The sequence below is a fragment of the Gossypium raimondii genome, chromosome 10 (assembly GCF_025698545.1).
Source record: "Gossypium raimondii isolate GPD5lz chromosome 10, ASM2569854v1, whole genome shotgun sequence".
NCBI lineage: Eukaryota > Viridiplantae > Streptophyta > Magnoliopsida > Malvales > Malvaceae > Gossypium > Gossypium raimondii.
Genome location: NC_068574.1, coordinates 11,023,789 through 11,041,627, shown reverse-complemented (window position 1 = coordinate 11,041,627; position 17,839 = coordinate 11,023,789). Strand labels below are relative to the sequence as shown.

At 31.6% G+C, this 17,839-nt stretch overlaps 2 protein-coding genes across 4 annotated transcripts; both read right to left on the bottom strand.

Moving 5' to 3' along the window:
- Window positions 1-1,408: 1,408 nt before the first annotated feature.
- Window positions 1,409-3,478, bottom strand: LOC105777399 (WAT1-related protein At3g53210). Of its 3 annotated transcripts, none has more exons than XM_012600654.2 (6): window positions 3,176-3,470; window positions 3,016-3,078; window positions 2,820-2,936; window positions 2,317-2,716; window positions 2,055-2,206; window positions 1,409-1,954 (listed from the first exon to the last, which is right to left on the bottom strand). In XM_012600654.2, the coding sequence occupies exons 1-6, from the start codon at window positions 3,397-3,399 to the stop codon at window positions 1,786-1,788; spliced, it is 1,125 nt and encodes a 374-aa protein (XP_012456108.1). In that variant the 5' UTR covers window positions 3,400-3,470; the 3' UTR covers window positions 1,409-1,785. The 3 variants fall into 3 exon arrangements, with proteins under 3 accessions (XP_012456108.1, XP_012456110.1, XP_012456109.1); XM_012600656.2 differs by having other exon boundaries at window positions 3,286-3,402; XM_012600655.2 differs by having other exon boundaries at window positions 1,813-1,979; window positions 3,176-3,478.
- Window positions 3,479-4,486: 1,008 nt separating this feature from the next.
- Window positions 4,487-6,109, bottom strand: LOC105777400 (glutaredoxin-C3). The gene is made up of 4 exons (XM_012600657.2): window positions 5,780-6,109; window positions 5,496-5,569; window positions 4,927-5,025; window positions 4,487-4,831 (listed from the first exon to the last, which is right to left on the bottom strand). Exons 1-4 carry the CDS (start codon window positions 5,944-5,946, stop codon window positions 4,776-4,778), a joined length of 396 nt encoding a protein of 131 aa, XP_012456111.1. The 5' UTR covers window positions 5,947-6,109; the 3' UTR covers window positions 4,487-4,775.
- Between the last annotated feature and the right edge of the window lie 11,730 nt (window positions 6,110-17,839).

Below are 17,839 nucleotides of genomic sequence, written 5' to 3'. Positions count from 1 at the left end.
GTTTTCATTAATGTTGGGAGAGAAAGCGGTTCAAATAATAAGACAATCTCGATAATATATAGCTACAAACTCATATTTTACAAGTAAAATAATAATTTATTTTGTTCTCTAACTTTGAAAAAAGTTTATTTTAGTCTTATATATAATTTGTTTTACTTCTTTTAATTCTTGAATTTGTATTGTTTATCAAATCACTCCAAAATAGACAAAACTTTACCCACTTTAACCATTAATGATTTTTAAAATTTAAAAATATTAAAAATAAAAATCTCTTTTAATTTTTTTAAAATAACCTTTTATAACTTTAAAAATTAAAAAAAAAACACTTAATGAATTGCTTGAGTGTGGTATCCACATGAATGCAATGTCAACAAAGTTAATGAACATTAATATTTCTATCCATTTTGAGGTTTGATAAATAATACAAATTTAAAAACTCAAACATGTGAAAATTTTAATTGAGAGTTAAAATAATATTTTCTGTAAAGATAAATAGTGAAATAAATCATTATGCCAAAATTAAATAATAACTCTGAAACAGAGAAACCAAAAGACAGAAGCCCACAAGCTTGACTATTCCAAATCATCAATTGTAGAATTAAGCTTGAAAAACATGAAACTATGGTGAAACTGAGAATCAAACACATCATCTTTACTATTTATGCAGTCCATGAATTAGCCTCCACAAACATCATCATCTTCTATTCAGTAAGCATTTCTTCCCCTCAAAACCTCTTCTTTGCTACTTCATACATCCTCATGTCCCGTTTCTTACAACATCCTCAATTCGCAAAGTTAAGAGATAATGAATGTATCTCGCGAATATAAGTATCCATTTTTCACCAATTATAAAAGGTTACAAAACTATCCTTTAATTATTCATTTTTTTGTCATTAACCACTGAATTACTAATTGAAAGATAATTTAATAATTTTAAGATTAGAATAATCACAATTTTAACCCTCAATATTTAAATTGTGTCAATTTAGTCTATACTTCAAACAAAACTATTTACACTGTGTAATTTAGTTTTTCTTTTTACAAATTTATTTTTATTTATGATATTGAAGGTTAACTTTAAAAGAACGAGAATCTTAAAATTCTTGGGTGTTCTCATTTTTGGTATATTTTCGAGTTGATAGATTTTTTAATTTTTAGGTGAGAGAGTCACAAAGAAAATCAATATTGAAAAAAAATCAAATTATACAATGTGGAGACGTTAAGGATTAAATTGATGTAATATATAAATGTTAAGGATTAGAGTTATTATTATGTAAATTCTTTTAGCTCTTTGAGTGGTGGTGATAGAAAATGAAAAAGAGTGAAAAGGGAAAAAGAACCCGATATCTGTAGTTTACCTTAAAGATTGCTACTTTTCATGTGAATCGGTGGCAAATAAACATGGTGATTATTAAAATTTGGAAATAGGTGTGTACTTCATATTCACTAATATCATAAAATAACAACAATAGACAAAATGATGATCCAAACCAACAGGGTCAAATAAACATAAATAAATACATAAGCATGGCTGTTAGAGCTCAGAGAAGGCACCCTCTGTGTTCCATTCAAAATTAATAATAAAAAATGATTTCATATGTCATCCATGATGCATGTTGATCAAAACAATTCAACTTTTCTTTTTCCCATTTCAATTGTTGGAAACTCCGTCATTCACGTCTGCTGTCCTTCAATTTCAATAGCAGCAGGCTGCTTCAATGGCATTAGTGTGGATTGGATGACTGACTTTGCCATGGAGCTGATATGAAAATTCATCCATTTGCCTCAGCTCTGCAATTTATTTCCCAGCAATGGCCGAATGAAGGTGGATTCCATGTCATTATTTTCAGACACTGAATAAATTGGTTCATTTTCAGACAGATACTTGCTCTCTTCACTTTTTCCTAGGATAACCAGATACAATCCAGCTATTATCAATGCTGCTCCTACTACCCTGCAAGTTTCACATATTTTGCAAGCTATATTCAATGTCACTCCAACCCTGCAAAGTATGATTGTAGGCAACAATGTATGGGTTAAAAGTTAAGGCTTACCCTCCCAAGTAGAATTCTTCACCCAATGTAACAGTGGCTATTAAAGCCGCAAGTAAGGTTTGCAGAGGCAAATACATTGAGACAAACAAAGGGCCTCCTCTATCAACAACATATATTTGTATAGCAAACACCATTGCTGAAGCTACGAGTCCCTGCACCACATCAAGCACTTTCCAATCATTTCAAAGGAAAACCGTAAACTCAACAATTTCAAGGATTAAACTGTAGGGGTTTTAAGCATTTTAAGGTTGCCGATACTGACCGCATAGAAAATAGTGAAGACTTCGCTGCCGGAGTGAACTTGCCAAGACCGGGGGTCTCTTTCAATGGTGGCTGCAATCGCTCCGAATTGCAAAACAGCGAAAAAGCAAGCGTATGAAACGAAAGAGAGGCGAGCTGGGTATTTCTTTAGGACCGGTGCTTGTAACACAATCCAGCTTGACCAACAAAGGGAATGGCCAACGAGACATAAGCAACCGATTGCCCAGTTCTTCCCTTCAGCATCTCCTAAAGATGAAAAATGTGGCTTGTTTGAGGGTGAATTTGGAGTGTAAACAGTTGGTCCCTTATAAAGCGTTATTACTAAAGCTCCAGCTACTGAAGCAATAGTCCCTAGCACCTTGACTATTCCATCTTTACGATCCAAGTGTACTTGTTCCATTCTTCAAAGAAAAAGACAATTATGATCCTTGGAAATTAGAGAAAATAAGCAAATCAGTATTGGATATTAACACGATGTGTATGTAATAAGGGTCTATGTCTCACCTAAGTAAGGCAGCCATGATAAAAGTCACAGCTGGGACAGAATTCTCAGTAGCAGAAGCCAATGAAGGCGATGTGTTGTCTAAGCCAAATATGTAAAATCCTTGATTCAAAGTTATTCTAGCAAAACAGAAATATCAGTACATAACTTCATTGATTGATATAAAAAGTGGAAAATTTGTCCAGAAATGATTCATACCCTATAAATCCAAGAAAGAAGAATTGTATCAAAAAAGAAATAGTCAGTGCTGGTCTCTTTTTCCTGTAAAACGAACCAGAGAAATAAAAAAAATGTGAAAAATAAATAAAACCCAAATGAAAAAGATTCTTGATTTTCCTACTCAAATTAATGGCCATACTTTTCTAGGAAATAAGCAGAGGGAGCCAAGGCAAGCAGGGCTAAGATGTTCCTATAAAATGGGAAAACTAGCTTGCTTACACCCATATTAAGAGCAACTCTCATAATTACATGGTTCACGGCATAACCAAGCTGAAAAATTGTCATGGCAATATGCAGCTTTGCTCGTTCCGGCACCCTACATGTTCTTGTAGCAGAGGCTAACCCAGAGCCAGCTTCCGCCATTGGAGAAGAGCAATTGAAAAGGAAGGGTAAACGGTGAGAATTGAGAGGATGTTAATATGATATAAAATTATTGAGGAAACGACAACTACTTTTGTATTCAAAGCTTAATATAGTAACTTTATAATTATTTTATTTGTGGGGGACACAGTCCTAATTTCTTACTGGATATTTGCGTCTCCGGATCGATTGCCAACTTGTTCATTTGCACATGATCAGATTTCCTTTGTTTTTTTTTTCTTTTTGATATTATTTTGAAAAAAAAAAAAACCAATAGTTTAATCATGTGTGATGAAATAGATGATGCAAAAGAACAACCACAAGGGTAACTATTGGGTGTTTCCCATATATAGAATTCCAAGGCAATGGAGCTTATATATGCCTTTTTTATTTCCTTTTCACTCACTTTTTTGATGCAGCCAATGACACTTTGGCAGCTGTGGCGGGCTCCTAATAGTATTGTGGGGCTTGCATGGGCATATGATGCTATCTTGGCAATGGCAGCTCTTGAGGGGGTGATGTAAGGTGGTACAGTGATTTCCAACACTGAATTTGGAGCCAATCTCATTGAGTGAGCATTAAAATCAGAAAATGCTCCTTGCAGCAGGAAACCAAACAGGTGAGCCACGAGAATCAGTTGATCCCTCAGGGTAGGCCTCGGCCTCAGGTCCTAGGCACATGCAGTGGTGCTGCCAGTCATTCAAATTATTGACATTTTGGCACTCTAGGCCTATTCTGTTTTATAAATGTCTACAAGCCTTCACCCCAAAAACAAAGTCCCACTGGCCATTGCCTGTGAACTGTGAATGTCATTACTGCTTATTATTATCTCATTTAAATGTGGCTGGGCTGCTGGGGCAATTTGTTGAGAGAAGTCCTGCCAATAAATATGCACAAACTCTGGGGAAATCCTTTAATCAGAATAGTTTCATTATGATTCAAAATCTTTGTTCAGTTAGAGCCAAATTTCTTCTTTTTTTTTCAAGGCCAAACATTTACATATGATTCTTCAGTCAAATCCATGAATCAAATCCAACACCATAAAAATCCCACTTCAAAGAAAGCATGCCTATACCAAGAAACAACAAAATAGAAAAAAGGGATCCATTGACAGTAAGTATAAGATTATGTGAAAACTAAATCAAAGTCATTGCTCCCTCCCCACACCTACATTTACAATGAACTTTAGACCTAAAACATAGTCATTCTCTTCCATGATGAAGATGAAATATAAGATAACCTCAAAGAGACATGCCATTATCACAGCGCACTCAACAAAATCTTGCAGTGAACTTACTAAGTTCACAACCCAGAAATGATCTTCTAATCCACAGGCAGCTTTACAGTTCACAAGTCAATTTATTTCCTTCTTTCTAACATTAACTTGCAGCTAGAAGGCTTTGCAATGTACCATTATGGACTGCATCACTGAGATCTACATAGTTGCAAATAAGTACGAAAAGTGAAAGTCAATATATATATATAAGTAATATCAAGGAAGAAAAATACTATGGAGCCTAAGTATCTAACCATCAGAGCCTCCAATATGCTTTCCATTCACAAACACTTGTGGAACAGTTCTACGACCTACCAAATCCAGGATGACATACTGGATTTCAGCTCCATCATCTAAAACAAAAGCTCAACAAGTCAAAGCTTCATTTAAAATTACTCTTTTTGAACATATATATCTAAAGAAGTTGGAATTGTATAAAAGGTCCCTGGACTATGTGTTTTTGGCAGATTTTGCCCCTCTACCATAATTTGCTCATCTCTACTTTCAATTGATTCAATCAAATAATTTGACTACCTTATTTTTCTTTAAACATTTGATGTACAAAAAATGCCAATATGTATATGGCACATCATCATATGATAAAAAAAAAAAAAAAAGCGATGTCAAACTGTTTGACTGAATTAACAGAACATATTGATCTCGAGATTGAAAATACACATCTCGAGACATAAAGAACTAAAAATGATCAAATTATAGTAGAGAGACTAAATCCATAAAAAATGCCTAGTACAAGGACCTTCTATACAATTTAACCTATAAAGAACATACATATCAGAAGCAAATAAAGAACATCCACAAATACCTCGGAGATCAAGCTCTACAACATAAGGTTTCTCATTTAACTCAGCGAAAATGCGCTTGGCACGCATGCAATACCTACGAACAAGACAAAGCGAAAGAAGTTGGAGCAACCCATCAATGAATTGACGTTTCAGTTCAACTTTAGAAGAAATACCCACGAAGAAAATGGGGTTAAAGAAACGGCAATAAGATTGATTATGCGGAGTACTAGATAACTACGATATCTTGATTCTTTATTATGAAGATTGAGAGTTTTAGGTGAAACTGTAAATAACAAAGACATACGGGCAATAAGATTTGGAGAACATAACGATCTTGTTGGAGAAGATGGCGTTTTGGACAAAGGCGGAGGCTGAATTGTTGGCTTTGGCTAGCCTCAGAGCATTTCCAATCACCAGCAACACCAAAACTGCGCCAAGTAGTGAAAGGATCAACCTCGATTGCCTCACCATGTCTTCTATTTCTTTTATTCCAAAGGGGGGAATTTCTGGGGTTTTGCCTGTAACTCACAAAGGAATCAACTTTACCGATTTGTAGAGTTTCATAAACATCAAAGTGTGTTTTTGATTCATCATCTCCAGAGGCCTAGGCGAGTAGCCCATCAAACTTGAGGCCAATTCTAGTTCATTGGACTTCCAAGTTTGAGACTTCGACCCAAAAATGGCGGCAGAATAAACAGCTATACTAACGCCCAATAAGTACAAATAGCCCCTCCAATACTAATTAACCATGTTCATGTATTGCAAAATATATATTTTTTTCTTTTAATTCATAAATGTGTATTTCCAAAACGAAAATTAAATTATGGCGCAATATATTTATTTAAAATTACATGAAAATCAAATATAGTTTAGTTGAAAGGGTAGAAATGAGTGTGATTGTTTCATCTTTTGACTTCAAAACTTGTCACGTATTTTTAAATTTTCTATAAAAGACAAAAGAAAATTCTCAAAATTAAGGGTGAATAAATCTCAATTCAACTTGAAAATCGATTTGTTTTAAATTTTGAGATAATCGAATTGAAAATTTATTTGATATTTTTTAGTTAACTCAAATAAGTAATTCAGTTATTCGAGTTGAGTTGAATTTTACAATCTGAATAGCTCGAATAATTGAATAACTTAAATGGTAGGTGGTCTAAATGAACAATTTGATCCTATTAATTTCAAAATGAGCAAATTGGTCTCTTTCAAAAAAAATTCAAAATAATTTCCAAATTTTAAAATTTTATAAAAAGCCAAAATTTCATATTTTTAAATTATAAAAATAAAAATTCTAAAAATGTAAAGGATAAAAATGTTTAAATTTTTAAAAAAATCAAAATAATAATTTTGAGGACTTAAACAAGTAAATATATATTGTTTAAAGTTTATCATACTAAAATCTCTCATTTTCTCCTATTTTTCTTTGAAAGAGGTTTCAAATATATATTGTTTTAAATTTATGTGCTCTAATATGAAATTTGTTATAATGTAACAATATTTTTATTTTGACAAGTTTAATTTTTTTAATTTAATCCGAACTATTTCACCCGATTCAAAAAAATTTAAATCGAGTTAGGATGATAAAATAAGACTCATCAACTCGACTAACTCGAAATTTTTCACTCGATTCAATCAAATGCATACCCTTACTCAAAATAATATTTATTGTTTTGTTAAGATAAAATCTTAATATATAAATATAGATTAGAGGTGCTCATGGGCCGGGCCCAGAAAAAATTTCAGCCCGCGTCCTAGGCTCGGGCATGGCCCAAAATATGGGCCTGCAATTTTGTCCAGGCCCGGCCCGGGAAAAAATTCCTAAGCCCGAGCCCGGCCTGGCCCGGCCTATTTTTTTAATAAACACCAAAAATTTATTTTAAAAATAAAAAAATAAAAAAAGTATTTTAAAATTAAAAAAATAAAAATATATATTTATTATATATTCGGGCTGGGCCGGGCCCGGGCCAAAAAAGTGATACCCGATGCCCGGCCCGTTTTCTAAACGAGTCTCTTTTTTTGTCCAAACCCATATTTTGGGCTTATATTTTTACCCGGACCCTCCCATATTTTGGGCGGGCCGTCGGGCCGGGAGCACCTCTAATATAGATAGATAATTGATGTATTGAAAAAGGAATAATTACATATACATGTATGTATGTATATATCCTTTCTTTAGAAGAAAACACTGCAAAGGTGTTATATCTCTATCACATATAAAATATTATTTTAATTAAACTAAATTATCTGGTTTTAATAACAATATTATCTAGATAGAATTTAGGACATTTATTTTCTCTTAGATTGCGTTGTTAGTTAACTTTGTAACTACTCCACTATTACGTGTTTGGAAGCTCTAGTGGATAATATTCAACGCAATATAATTTTAATTTTAAAAATTAAAACATGTAAAGTAACATGAATATAAAAAATTTAAAATATAAATACATAAGCTATTAGATAAAATTAAAATAAGAAATTATCATTGTAAATAAAAACAAGATAATTGTATAATTATCACATATAAAAATTATGTATTTATATTATTATTTAGGTTTCGATTGAATCGTGCACCAATTCGATTGAAAAATATGAAATTATCCTTTTGTAATTAAAATAAATTATATTATTTGAGAATACTTTAATCTTTTATTTTAAAAATCAATACAATTTTGCATGGGATTGGATTTGAATCCATACTTCTTATATGTTAATAAAACATTAAGTTTACTATTGAACTAAAAATTTATTTTAATATAATATTTACATTTTAATTGTATTACGCATGCTTTATTACCTCGTCAATTGTATATATTTATAACATTGTTAATTGAGTTGGTGTCACAAGTCAACTCAACACTAACTCACGATTGAAGATAACACTATGATAAACAATTGTAATGCATTTAGTATTCTTAATCTGGTGTGTTTATGTATTTAAATTTTGTTTTACTCACAATTTTATCTAATAGTTTCATTTTAATATTGTACATATTTCATGTGTTATTATTAATTAGTTTCAAACCGTACATTTTATTATTTATTGTATGTTATTTTGTAACACAAATATGTGTCCTAATTATGTGGCTTCCACACATATACACGTGTGATAGAGTTTCTAATAATTAATAAAATATTTGGTTTGGAACTAATAAAACGCATATACAATATGTAAAAATTAAAATAAAAATTAGTTTAAATTGTGAGTAAAAAGAAATTAAATAGGTAAATACATCATAATAAGAGTAATCAATGCACTCAATTGTTTATCATAACAAAAATAATAATAATAAATAAAAATGAAGTTTTGGCTTTATCATTTTAATAGCATGGGTGCAAATCTCATCGTTTGTAATTTTTTATTTGTTTTATTTAAACTATAAAAGATAAAAGTACACTTATATGAATATTACTTATTTCAAAGATGTAAGAATGACTTAATAATTTACCCAACCGATTTGTAAACCAACTCACCAAGGGTTTAAATGATAGTACAGATTAGATTACGGCACACTTATGATATAAATGAAAAATCATGTAATTAATATATATATTTTAAAAGTTTATATAAAAATTAAATGATTTTTTAAATGGTAGAGTTAAATATTTAAAATTCATTGTGCTTTTATTAATTTTATATGAAAATATAAATTAAAATTAAAAGTCTCATAATAATATAACTTATTTTGTATATTAAATGGTATTTTAATAATTTATTAACCTATTTAGCGTCCACTTAATTCATGATACCAACTTAAATATAAATATATAAATTAAATCACGTGGTGAATTAAATCTAGATTTAATGGTAAGAATTAAGGAGGAGATTATGAAAATTTTAAAATTAAAATCTAAGTTTGAGAAGGTGCAAACATATGTTAGATATATGTAATGGTAACTTGACTCAATTGGTAACAGTAAAGGTTCTACGATTTGAGTATCCAAATTTAATACCTACTATATGTAATGCCTCATGTATGAGAGTTTTAAATTGTACTTTACTTATTACACTTTAAAAACATTAGATTGATAATATAACTTTGGATTATTCTAAAACTTTAATTTAACTTCAATCATGTAGTGACACGTCATTAAATTTTAAAAACATAAAAGGTTTTATAAACTCAATCATATCTGATATCTTCTTTAACTACATCAATTGTCCCTAAATTTTGTTTAAAATTACATTTCGTTACTCAACTTTCAAAAGTTATATAATAGTCACTAATATTATCAAATTGTTACATTTTTTTCACTCGCTATTAACTTCCTTCAAAGAAGTAACGTTGCACCTTAAGTCAAAGGGTTAATAGCTAATTTAGTCCTTGAGCTATAGTTAAAAAATCATTTTGATATTTTTAAAATTTTCTTAACAATAATTGTAAAAAAATTAGACTAAAATTATTAGAAATTTTTTAAAAATAATAATTTTTAAAAATATAAAATATTTAAATATGTATATATCTAAAAAATTCTTAAAATTATAACTAAAAAAATTGAAATGAACATTTTGGCAAATTTTTATTATATAAAAATCTTAAAATTTTCAAAATAATTTCCATTTGTTTTCCACCATTAATGAACACCTTCAATCACACCAACATCATGTTGTTTTACCCAGAAATTGCTTTGCAAATTATTTTATTTTATTTTTCTCAAAGCCCTAAAAACCCTAGCAAAATACATCTCGGTGCAAGATTTGAGTTCCAATATTAGACTGATTGTTGCTGCTCAAATTTTGAAGAAACAAAATCTAGGCTTGTAACATTGCTTTCGGTCATGAAAATCATACTTCTACCATCAATGGCTTATCTATAGGATTTTCCTGGTAATTATGAAAAAAGAAAGGAGAAAAATATTAAGAAAGAAAAGGCAAGAGAGAAGAGCAAAATGTTCTATTATATTTTTGAAATTTGATTCTTTTTTCCCTTTAATTTATAATATAAAGTACCCTACTTCTTTTCTAAACCCATTATTTTTTCTATACAGTTATTAGATTGATTGGGTTTTGAGTAACTTTTAATTTTAATTTTTTATTTTTAAATTAATAATACAAAGCGTTATTCTTCTTCTTCTCTAAACCTACCATTTCTCCTCTAAAATTCAAGTCAAGATTTTACTTTCAGTAATAAAAAAACATATATATTATTTTTAATGATTTTGGAAGAGCGGATCCAACTTTGATTTGCATGAAAAAGAGAAAAGAAAAGGCAAAGAAAGATAAAAATGAAGAGAGCGTAAAATAACAAAGCAAATGAAAAAAACGAGTAGAATCAAAATTAATTGGTATTTAATGGTTTTTTTTTTGTGAAAGTTCTGTGATTTTTATGAGATTGGATGTAGAAAAATTAGATACAAAATTTTTGGTTTTTTCTTGCTGCAATTGCTTTTTTATATGATTTTTTATTGTTACATTTTTATTTTTATTTTACTTTTTTGTTAAGAAAATTTTAAACATATCAAAATGATTTTTTTATCTATAGCTCAAGGACCAAATTAGCTGATAACCATTTGACTTAAGGTGGAACATTACTTTTTTAATGGCAGGTAATAATCGGGTGACAAAAATCTAACAATTTGAAAACGTTAATGACTATTTTGTAACTTTTAAAAATTGGGTGATCGAAATACAATTTTAAATAAATTTTAGGGATATTTAATATAATTTACACTAACTTTAATTAGATTGTTTTTAAAAAATAAAGAATCAAACTTAAATATAAATTGGGTTTAAAAATAGTTACTTTTACTTATCCCTAACATTAGTTGTTGACTGCCTCCAGACGTACCAATGTCCAGAGTAAGAGTACTACACAAAGATATAGAATAAAGCGGTGTCCGCAAGTATACGGGTTAGGTAGGTAAGTACTCCGAGGATCGTACCCAAAGGTTAGCACTAAATTAACTCTAACCTAAGCACAAATTGATCTAATTAGTAATTTAAATACATTATATTACGACAAAACATAAAAGAAAATATTTTTTTTAGATTTTTATAAATAATAAAATAAAAATAACAAAAACCTATAAAGAACTTCAGAAAACTTAATTTATAAACTTAAATGCTTGCTTTGGTGATCATAACTAATTCCTATTTCGAGTTTCTACTCAATCAACTAGTCATTACCCTAACTGGATCTCTCAATTTTCCACTACACTAATGAGTCGGTAAGAACTACTTATCTCTCGACATCACGTTCTAAACCGGTTTAGGGCTAAGGTGTTTACGGATAGGCCATATCAATTTTGGGTTAATTTTCACCTAAATGAATTCCTAAGATCGTTAAGTCTAGGGTTTAAGTTCTTCCTCTCCCAAACAGTTAATCCGCTAAGAAAACCCTACATAAGAATAAATTAATCACACCTCTACTTGCTGATCCCCCATAAGAGGATTAGTTCCTCATGGATCTCATGAACATAATAAACTTGAATATAAAGATAAACATGAATAACAAATCAAGAATAGAGTTTAGAGAATCTTGTTTGAATTTGATAGATGAAGCGCATAAAATCCACTAGCGTTTGATCACGTTTGCTAACCACGTTCTCCGAAGAACACAAAAAGAACTAAAAATAAACCTAAAGTCTAAAAGTTGAAAACTGAAATTACAAAGAAAATTCTTAAGTCTGAAAAATTGTCCACAACAAGTGCTAAATGAGCCTATTTATAGAGTTAAGGTTGTCATCTTCCTCAACCCTAGGTTAACTAATGCTCTCATGTCAAAAATTTGATTGTGCAGATCAAAATGCCCCTGGTTCATAAATATCTCCTGTACAGGACTGATGTCGCGACACCTTAGTGCCTATGTTGCGACATCAAAGGCAGTATGCTTAGGTTCAGGGTTGCTTCAAGGGTGTGTCACGACACCATGGTTGTGTCGCACCATCCCATGGCTATGTCACGACATCAAAGGCAGTCTCAATATTCTTTTATTCTGCTACCTATGTTGCGACATCAAACTTCCTGTGTTGCAACACAGTGACCAGTATTGAGTTTATACACCCTCTGATGGTCTCCTGCACACTCACTAAGTATATTAGTTCAGCTTTAGGCCTTATCCGGCCCCTAAGGTCAATAAAAGACTCATAATGCATTTTTTATTGCATTTAGACTAAACTATGGAAAGTTAATTAAAACATAATGAAAATGCTCGTATACAAGCACTTTAAGTGTGAAAACTAGTTTAATTTGCTACACCGAATTACGGCAGATCAAACTCTCTACACTTAAGTCATTGCTTGTCCTCAAGCATGGCAAACAAAAACAACAAATTAAAAGATGACTCTTGAGCAAGTATAGTACAAATGTTGGCTTTGGAGTATGTAACTAGGCATTTCATATTACACATAATCCTGGCATGATATATAGATGACTTACCACTTTTGATATCAAACACCTAAGTTCAGTATATTACAAGGCATACAAACATTAAGGTTTCCAAATGTATGGATCCGTCAATAAATTATACAGATAATTTGATTATCCTAGCAGAATATAGACGATCGTAAATGTAATTATTTAATATGATGTCAATTCATGAATAAGTCTACCTAGGCCACATACGATTTTTCGGCTTGTAACATTCTGAGGTTTAGGGCAGGTATAGAATTCAAGAACGATAAGCATCAAAATAGTTTCAAGCACAAAAATAGTTTGGCACATCGTAATGTTCACTATTCTCCCCCTTTAGTGAACCTTACCCACTCACCGCCTTATTTATCATTCTCTTATTTCTTCACATATAAAATTACAGCATAGTAAAACAACTATGGCTAGCTCACGAGTTTCTGCACACTAATAAACGGGTTTTTCTTATTTTTTTGACTTTGTCATTTTTTTTCTTTTTCAATACATCTCACTCACAAATGATTTTGCTTTTCAAGTACTTTTTCCACTTGTTTTGATTTTATTTTTGAAATTTTATTTTGTTGCACATATAAGCTATCCTATAATTATGATAGCACACTAATATTTCTTATTTCAATCTGTTGTTACAAAATTTGCCATGATGTATCTACTTAACCCTCAATACGTATGGCTAGATGTCTATAGTCGTGCAGTTCAAGACCAAAGAAAGAGGACAAATACAAATTAAAATTTTTGGCTTGGGTTTTGTATGAAAGTTCATCAAGAAATGTTTTCTAGCTCAAATACAGGTACTAAAGATGAATAAATAAGGTTAGCATTTTGGCTCTGGGTGTATACCAAACAATGTCTTGGGTCATCCCTAGGTATCTCAATATTCACGAATTTAATCAACCAAACAATCACAAATTCAATAATCTATCATGCATACTAGTAGATGTGTTTCCCTGTATTTTATCTATCATTTGGTACATTTAATTGCTCAATGCCTATTTACAATGTGATATATAGAACTTAGTAGTCTAATGATAAAAAAATAGCATTATCTACTATCATGCCAAATTTATAGTAAATACAATCAACCTATATACATGTTCTTAACCAATCACTTGTATTTCCACAAGCTCAAGCACACAATTGATAATAAAAATTAAAAACAAATTTCCAATGTTACCTCCCCACACATTAGATAACACATTATTCTCAATGTGTATCTCTGAAAAGATAGGGAAAAGAGGTTACTCGATTGATCGTGATAGTACTGTCAGCTAATGGTAGGTGCTCCCTTCCATTTTTCGTTGAAAGCTCTGAATTGTTGTGTTTCTTTTGTATGGAGTTCCTACATAGAAAACTTAGAACAGAAAAATAAAATAAATAATAATCTACTGTTAATTCTATAAAATTATCCTAAAATTAATTACAGTCCTTTAAAAAATAGAATTAGTAGCTTAATTATCCTCCTCCTCATGAAAATCCGTCCATTCTCCTTCCTCACCCTCACTCTTTTCCTCTTCATCACTTTCTTGCTTCTCTTCTTCCTACTCAAGATGCACTAGGCTGGACATATCCGACAAATTATTGGGTACTCTAATTTTATTTTGTCGTGCAAATTCTTGGAAAATTAGGTCCAACTCTTGCATCCAATGTATCATCCAATCCAACTTTGGATGACTGCTCTCGCCAATTTCTTACCGAGTTACCATTTTTGCTCTCATTTGAGATGAGGCCAGAGAAGCCGTCATCTCTTGTTGGTGTTTGTTCCACTCTTTTATTTGTTCCATACGAAGCTTCGTGTATTGTGTACACAATGTGTCTCCTATTATGCTTATGGATGGCTTTATAAATTGCTCAGTGGACACCATTAAGACGTTTGATTTTTTGCACAAAGTCATCATTAAGTAGGGAAGAAGATCCCAACTTTCTGGCTGCTAACGCATCGTTTCATATAGTGATATATCCATGTTCTAATGCATTCCTGTTTTTTCTACAAAATAGTATAAAGCAAGACTACTCGAAAATTATTGACATTAGAGACATTTAAAGCAGGAACAACTGCGTACATAAGAATTGTATCAACATTTTGGCTACAGGAAACATGATTGCCTGATTAAAGGACATATGGATATCAATACCTGGGCGACTTTCATTCACCCTTACCCTCTGTTAAGTAATTTATAACGTTATCCATATTTATGTTTTTAAAGTGTTCCAAATCAGTTTCTTCCACAAAATCCTTTCCATAATATGGAGTGTTATAAAATTCACAAATAACTCAAGGGATGACTCACACTTCTTTCCCTCGTATGGGTAAAATTTCTATACTACTGGAACCACGATTGACTCTTTAGGGATTACACAAAACTATCTAATCTATGATATTAGACCAGAGGTCATATTTCTTGACATAGAACCATCGATGGCTCAAGTCTCCATTCTTGAATAAACGTCTTTCCTTAAAGTTCTAAAAAGAATTTTTCGACGTTTGGGTTTGGAAAATTTGAAGGATTTGCAACCACCGATGGTTCGGGTTCATTTATTCTTTTAGATTTTTTAGGAGGTACTTTCAATAATCTTTTAACTAGAAGACTAATCAAAATTTAAACAATATATTTCAAATTAATTAATGAATAATGCAATAGAACAGTAAAATTAGGAACCCTTAACCTCGGTTCAGAAATTCGTGATTCCTTATGAATGCTTGTTTGCAAATTCCTCATTAATGCAGAATATTTAACCTGCACTAAATAAAACACAAGGAAAAAAATTGCAACAAAATAGGAAGAAAAGAATAATAGGGGTTTTGGGGATTCAGGAGATTTTTTAGAGAGTTTAAAGTTAGAGAAAGTTTAAAAACAACTTAAAAGTGTTTTATGTTTAAAATTTTTGGTACTTTTAAGTTAAAAATCAGGGTAAACAAGGTTAAGAGCCGGTGGATCGCGTGATAGGTCGAGTCGACCCTACAGAAAATTGCAACAATGTCGCGACATAAGGGTTCCATGTCGCGACATCCCTGATAGGATACCGATGTTGTGACATCGGGGTTCGATGTCATGACACACTCTAAAATTTTAGAATCCTTGGTATATTGTCTTCTATGTCGCGACATAGAGGTTCTCTGTCACAAAATCGAGATAGTTTTCTCAATTTCTTCGGTTCTGAACGTGGTGTTGCGACACGGACTCTGTTTTAACCCAACTTTGTAATTTCCAAAGTGCCTCAAGTTCTGTTTAATAAAAAATTTAATAATATTTGAAGTCTAAACTAATCAGTTAGTTAAATATACAATAATATACATAAAGTTAACGTTTAAATAAAAGTATGTTAGGTCTTACTGCCGGATTCATTCGTCAGCTCAATTAGCGTGCTCGTGGATGCTTTTCCTGTTTCGTTTCTATCAGTGTTCGTCCAACATCTATCTTGCCATTCCACTTTCTTGCGCTTGTCCCGTTCTCGAAACTTGTTCTTCCAATCTGTACTAGTTATAGAGAACACTTTTCTTGGCTCAAGGTAGTTAGACTTTTGGATAAATATTTCATAACACTGCTTTCCTACTTTTCCCTATCTCCCATACTCTGTTGGGGACCACATTTAAAAGTTTCTATTTCATCATTGATCTTCATTGTTAATTCATTTTTCTTTAGGTCAGACCTTGATGTAGTTAGAAAGGGTCTACCCAATAGAATGAGTATTTCACGGTCTTTTTCAAAATCTAATATTACAAAGTCTACCTGGATGATAAAGTTTCTTACTTTAACCAATACATCTTCAAGTACTTCATTAGGTTGTACTGAAGACCTAATGACTAATTGTAGTGTGATTTGTGTATTTTTTAGATCCCCTAACCCACGTTTTCCATAAATAGATAGGGGTATTAAATTAATGTTTGCTCCTAAATCACATAGAGCCTTACTAAAATGAATGTCCCCTAACTCTATAGGTATCGTAAAAATTCTCGGGTCTTTTAGTTTTGGGGGAATGTTTTTTAAAATAATCTTAGTACATGAGGCCCTTATGTTAACCTGCTCCCATGTTTTTACTTTCCTATACCTAAACATAATTTCTTTTAAGTATTTGGCGTACTAAGGGACTTTTTAAATTAAGTCAATTAAAGGTAAGTTAACATTTAGGTATTTAAATAAGTTTAGAAAACTTAGAAATTCTGCCTCATCCTATCTTTGTGTTTCTTTCAGTCGTGAAGGGAATGGTAACCTTGTCAATGTAGATTCCTTTATGGATTTATCTTTTGGCTCAATTGCCGGCTTGGTTACCTCTTCAAGTTCTGGTTCAACATTAGCTCTTTGATAGCTTTTTTGAAGATCTTCAAAGTCCTCTTCATTTTACTCTTGAGTGAGATTTTTTGGGCTTCTTAGTACTTTACTTGAACGGTGGGTTATTGCCTTCACATGCTCCTTCGCCTCTCTCTGATGATTATTTTCTGTGTTACTCAGGATTCCTATGCCAATTTGCCTTTTGATATCTCCATCATGCTCATTAATTGGCTCATCTGATCTTCGAGCTAAGTTAATTTTTTTGTCGTACTAGTACACTCAGATTGTACTTCTTTCACTTCTGTCCTCATTGACTGCATCTGACTCTCAATCCGATCCCGACATTGACCACATACAGTATGATCATTCGGGTTGGCCCTCCACTGAGGCTTTTGTAAATAAGGAGGTTGCTAATTAGCATTTTTAACTTGGTTCGAATTATTACCTTCTCTCTAGTTTCCGCCCCATCTCAGGTTTGGGTGATTTCTCCATTCAGGATTATAAGTATTTGAATAAGGGTTTCCACCCCTATTCTCAATGTAGTTCACGTCCTCGGTAGGACTATTGATGTAATGGAAGAGAGGAAACGATCCCAAGCTTTGTGAAAACTTTTTCCTTCTAATTATTTAAAAGTTATGATCTCCCTCCTTAGTCGGACTGTTTTACTGATAGGGAAGAACTTTTGTAAGAATTTTCCTGCGAGTTCATCCCATGTTGAGATAGATCCTAG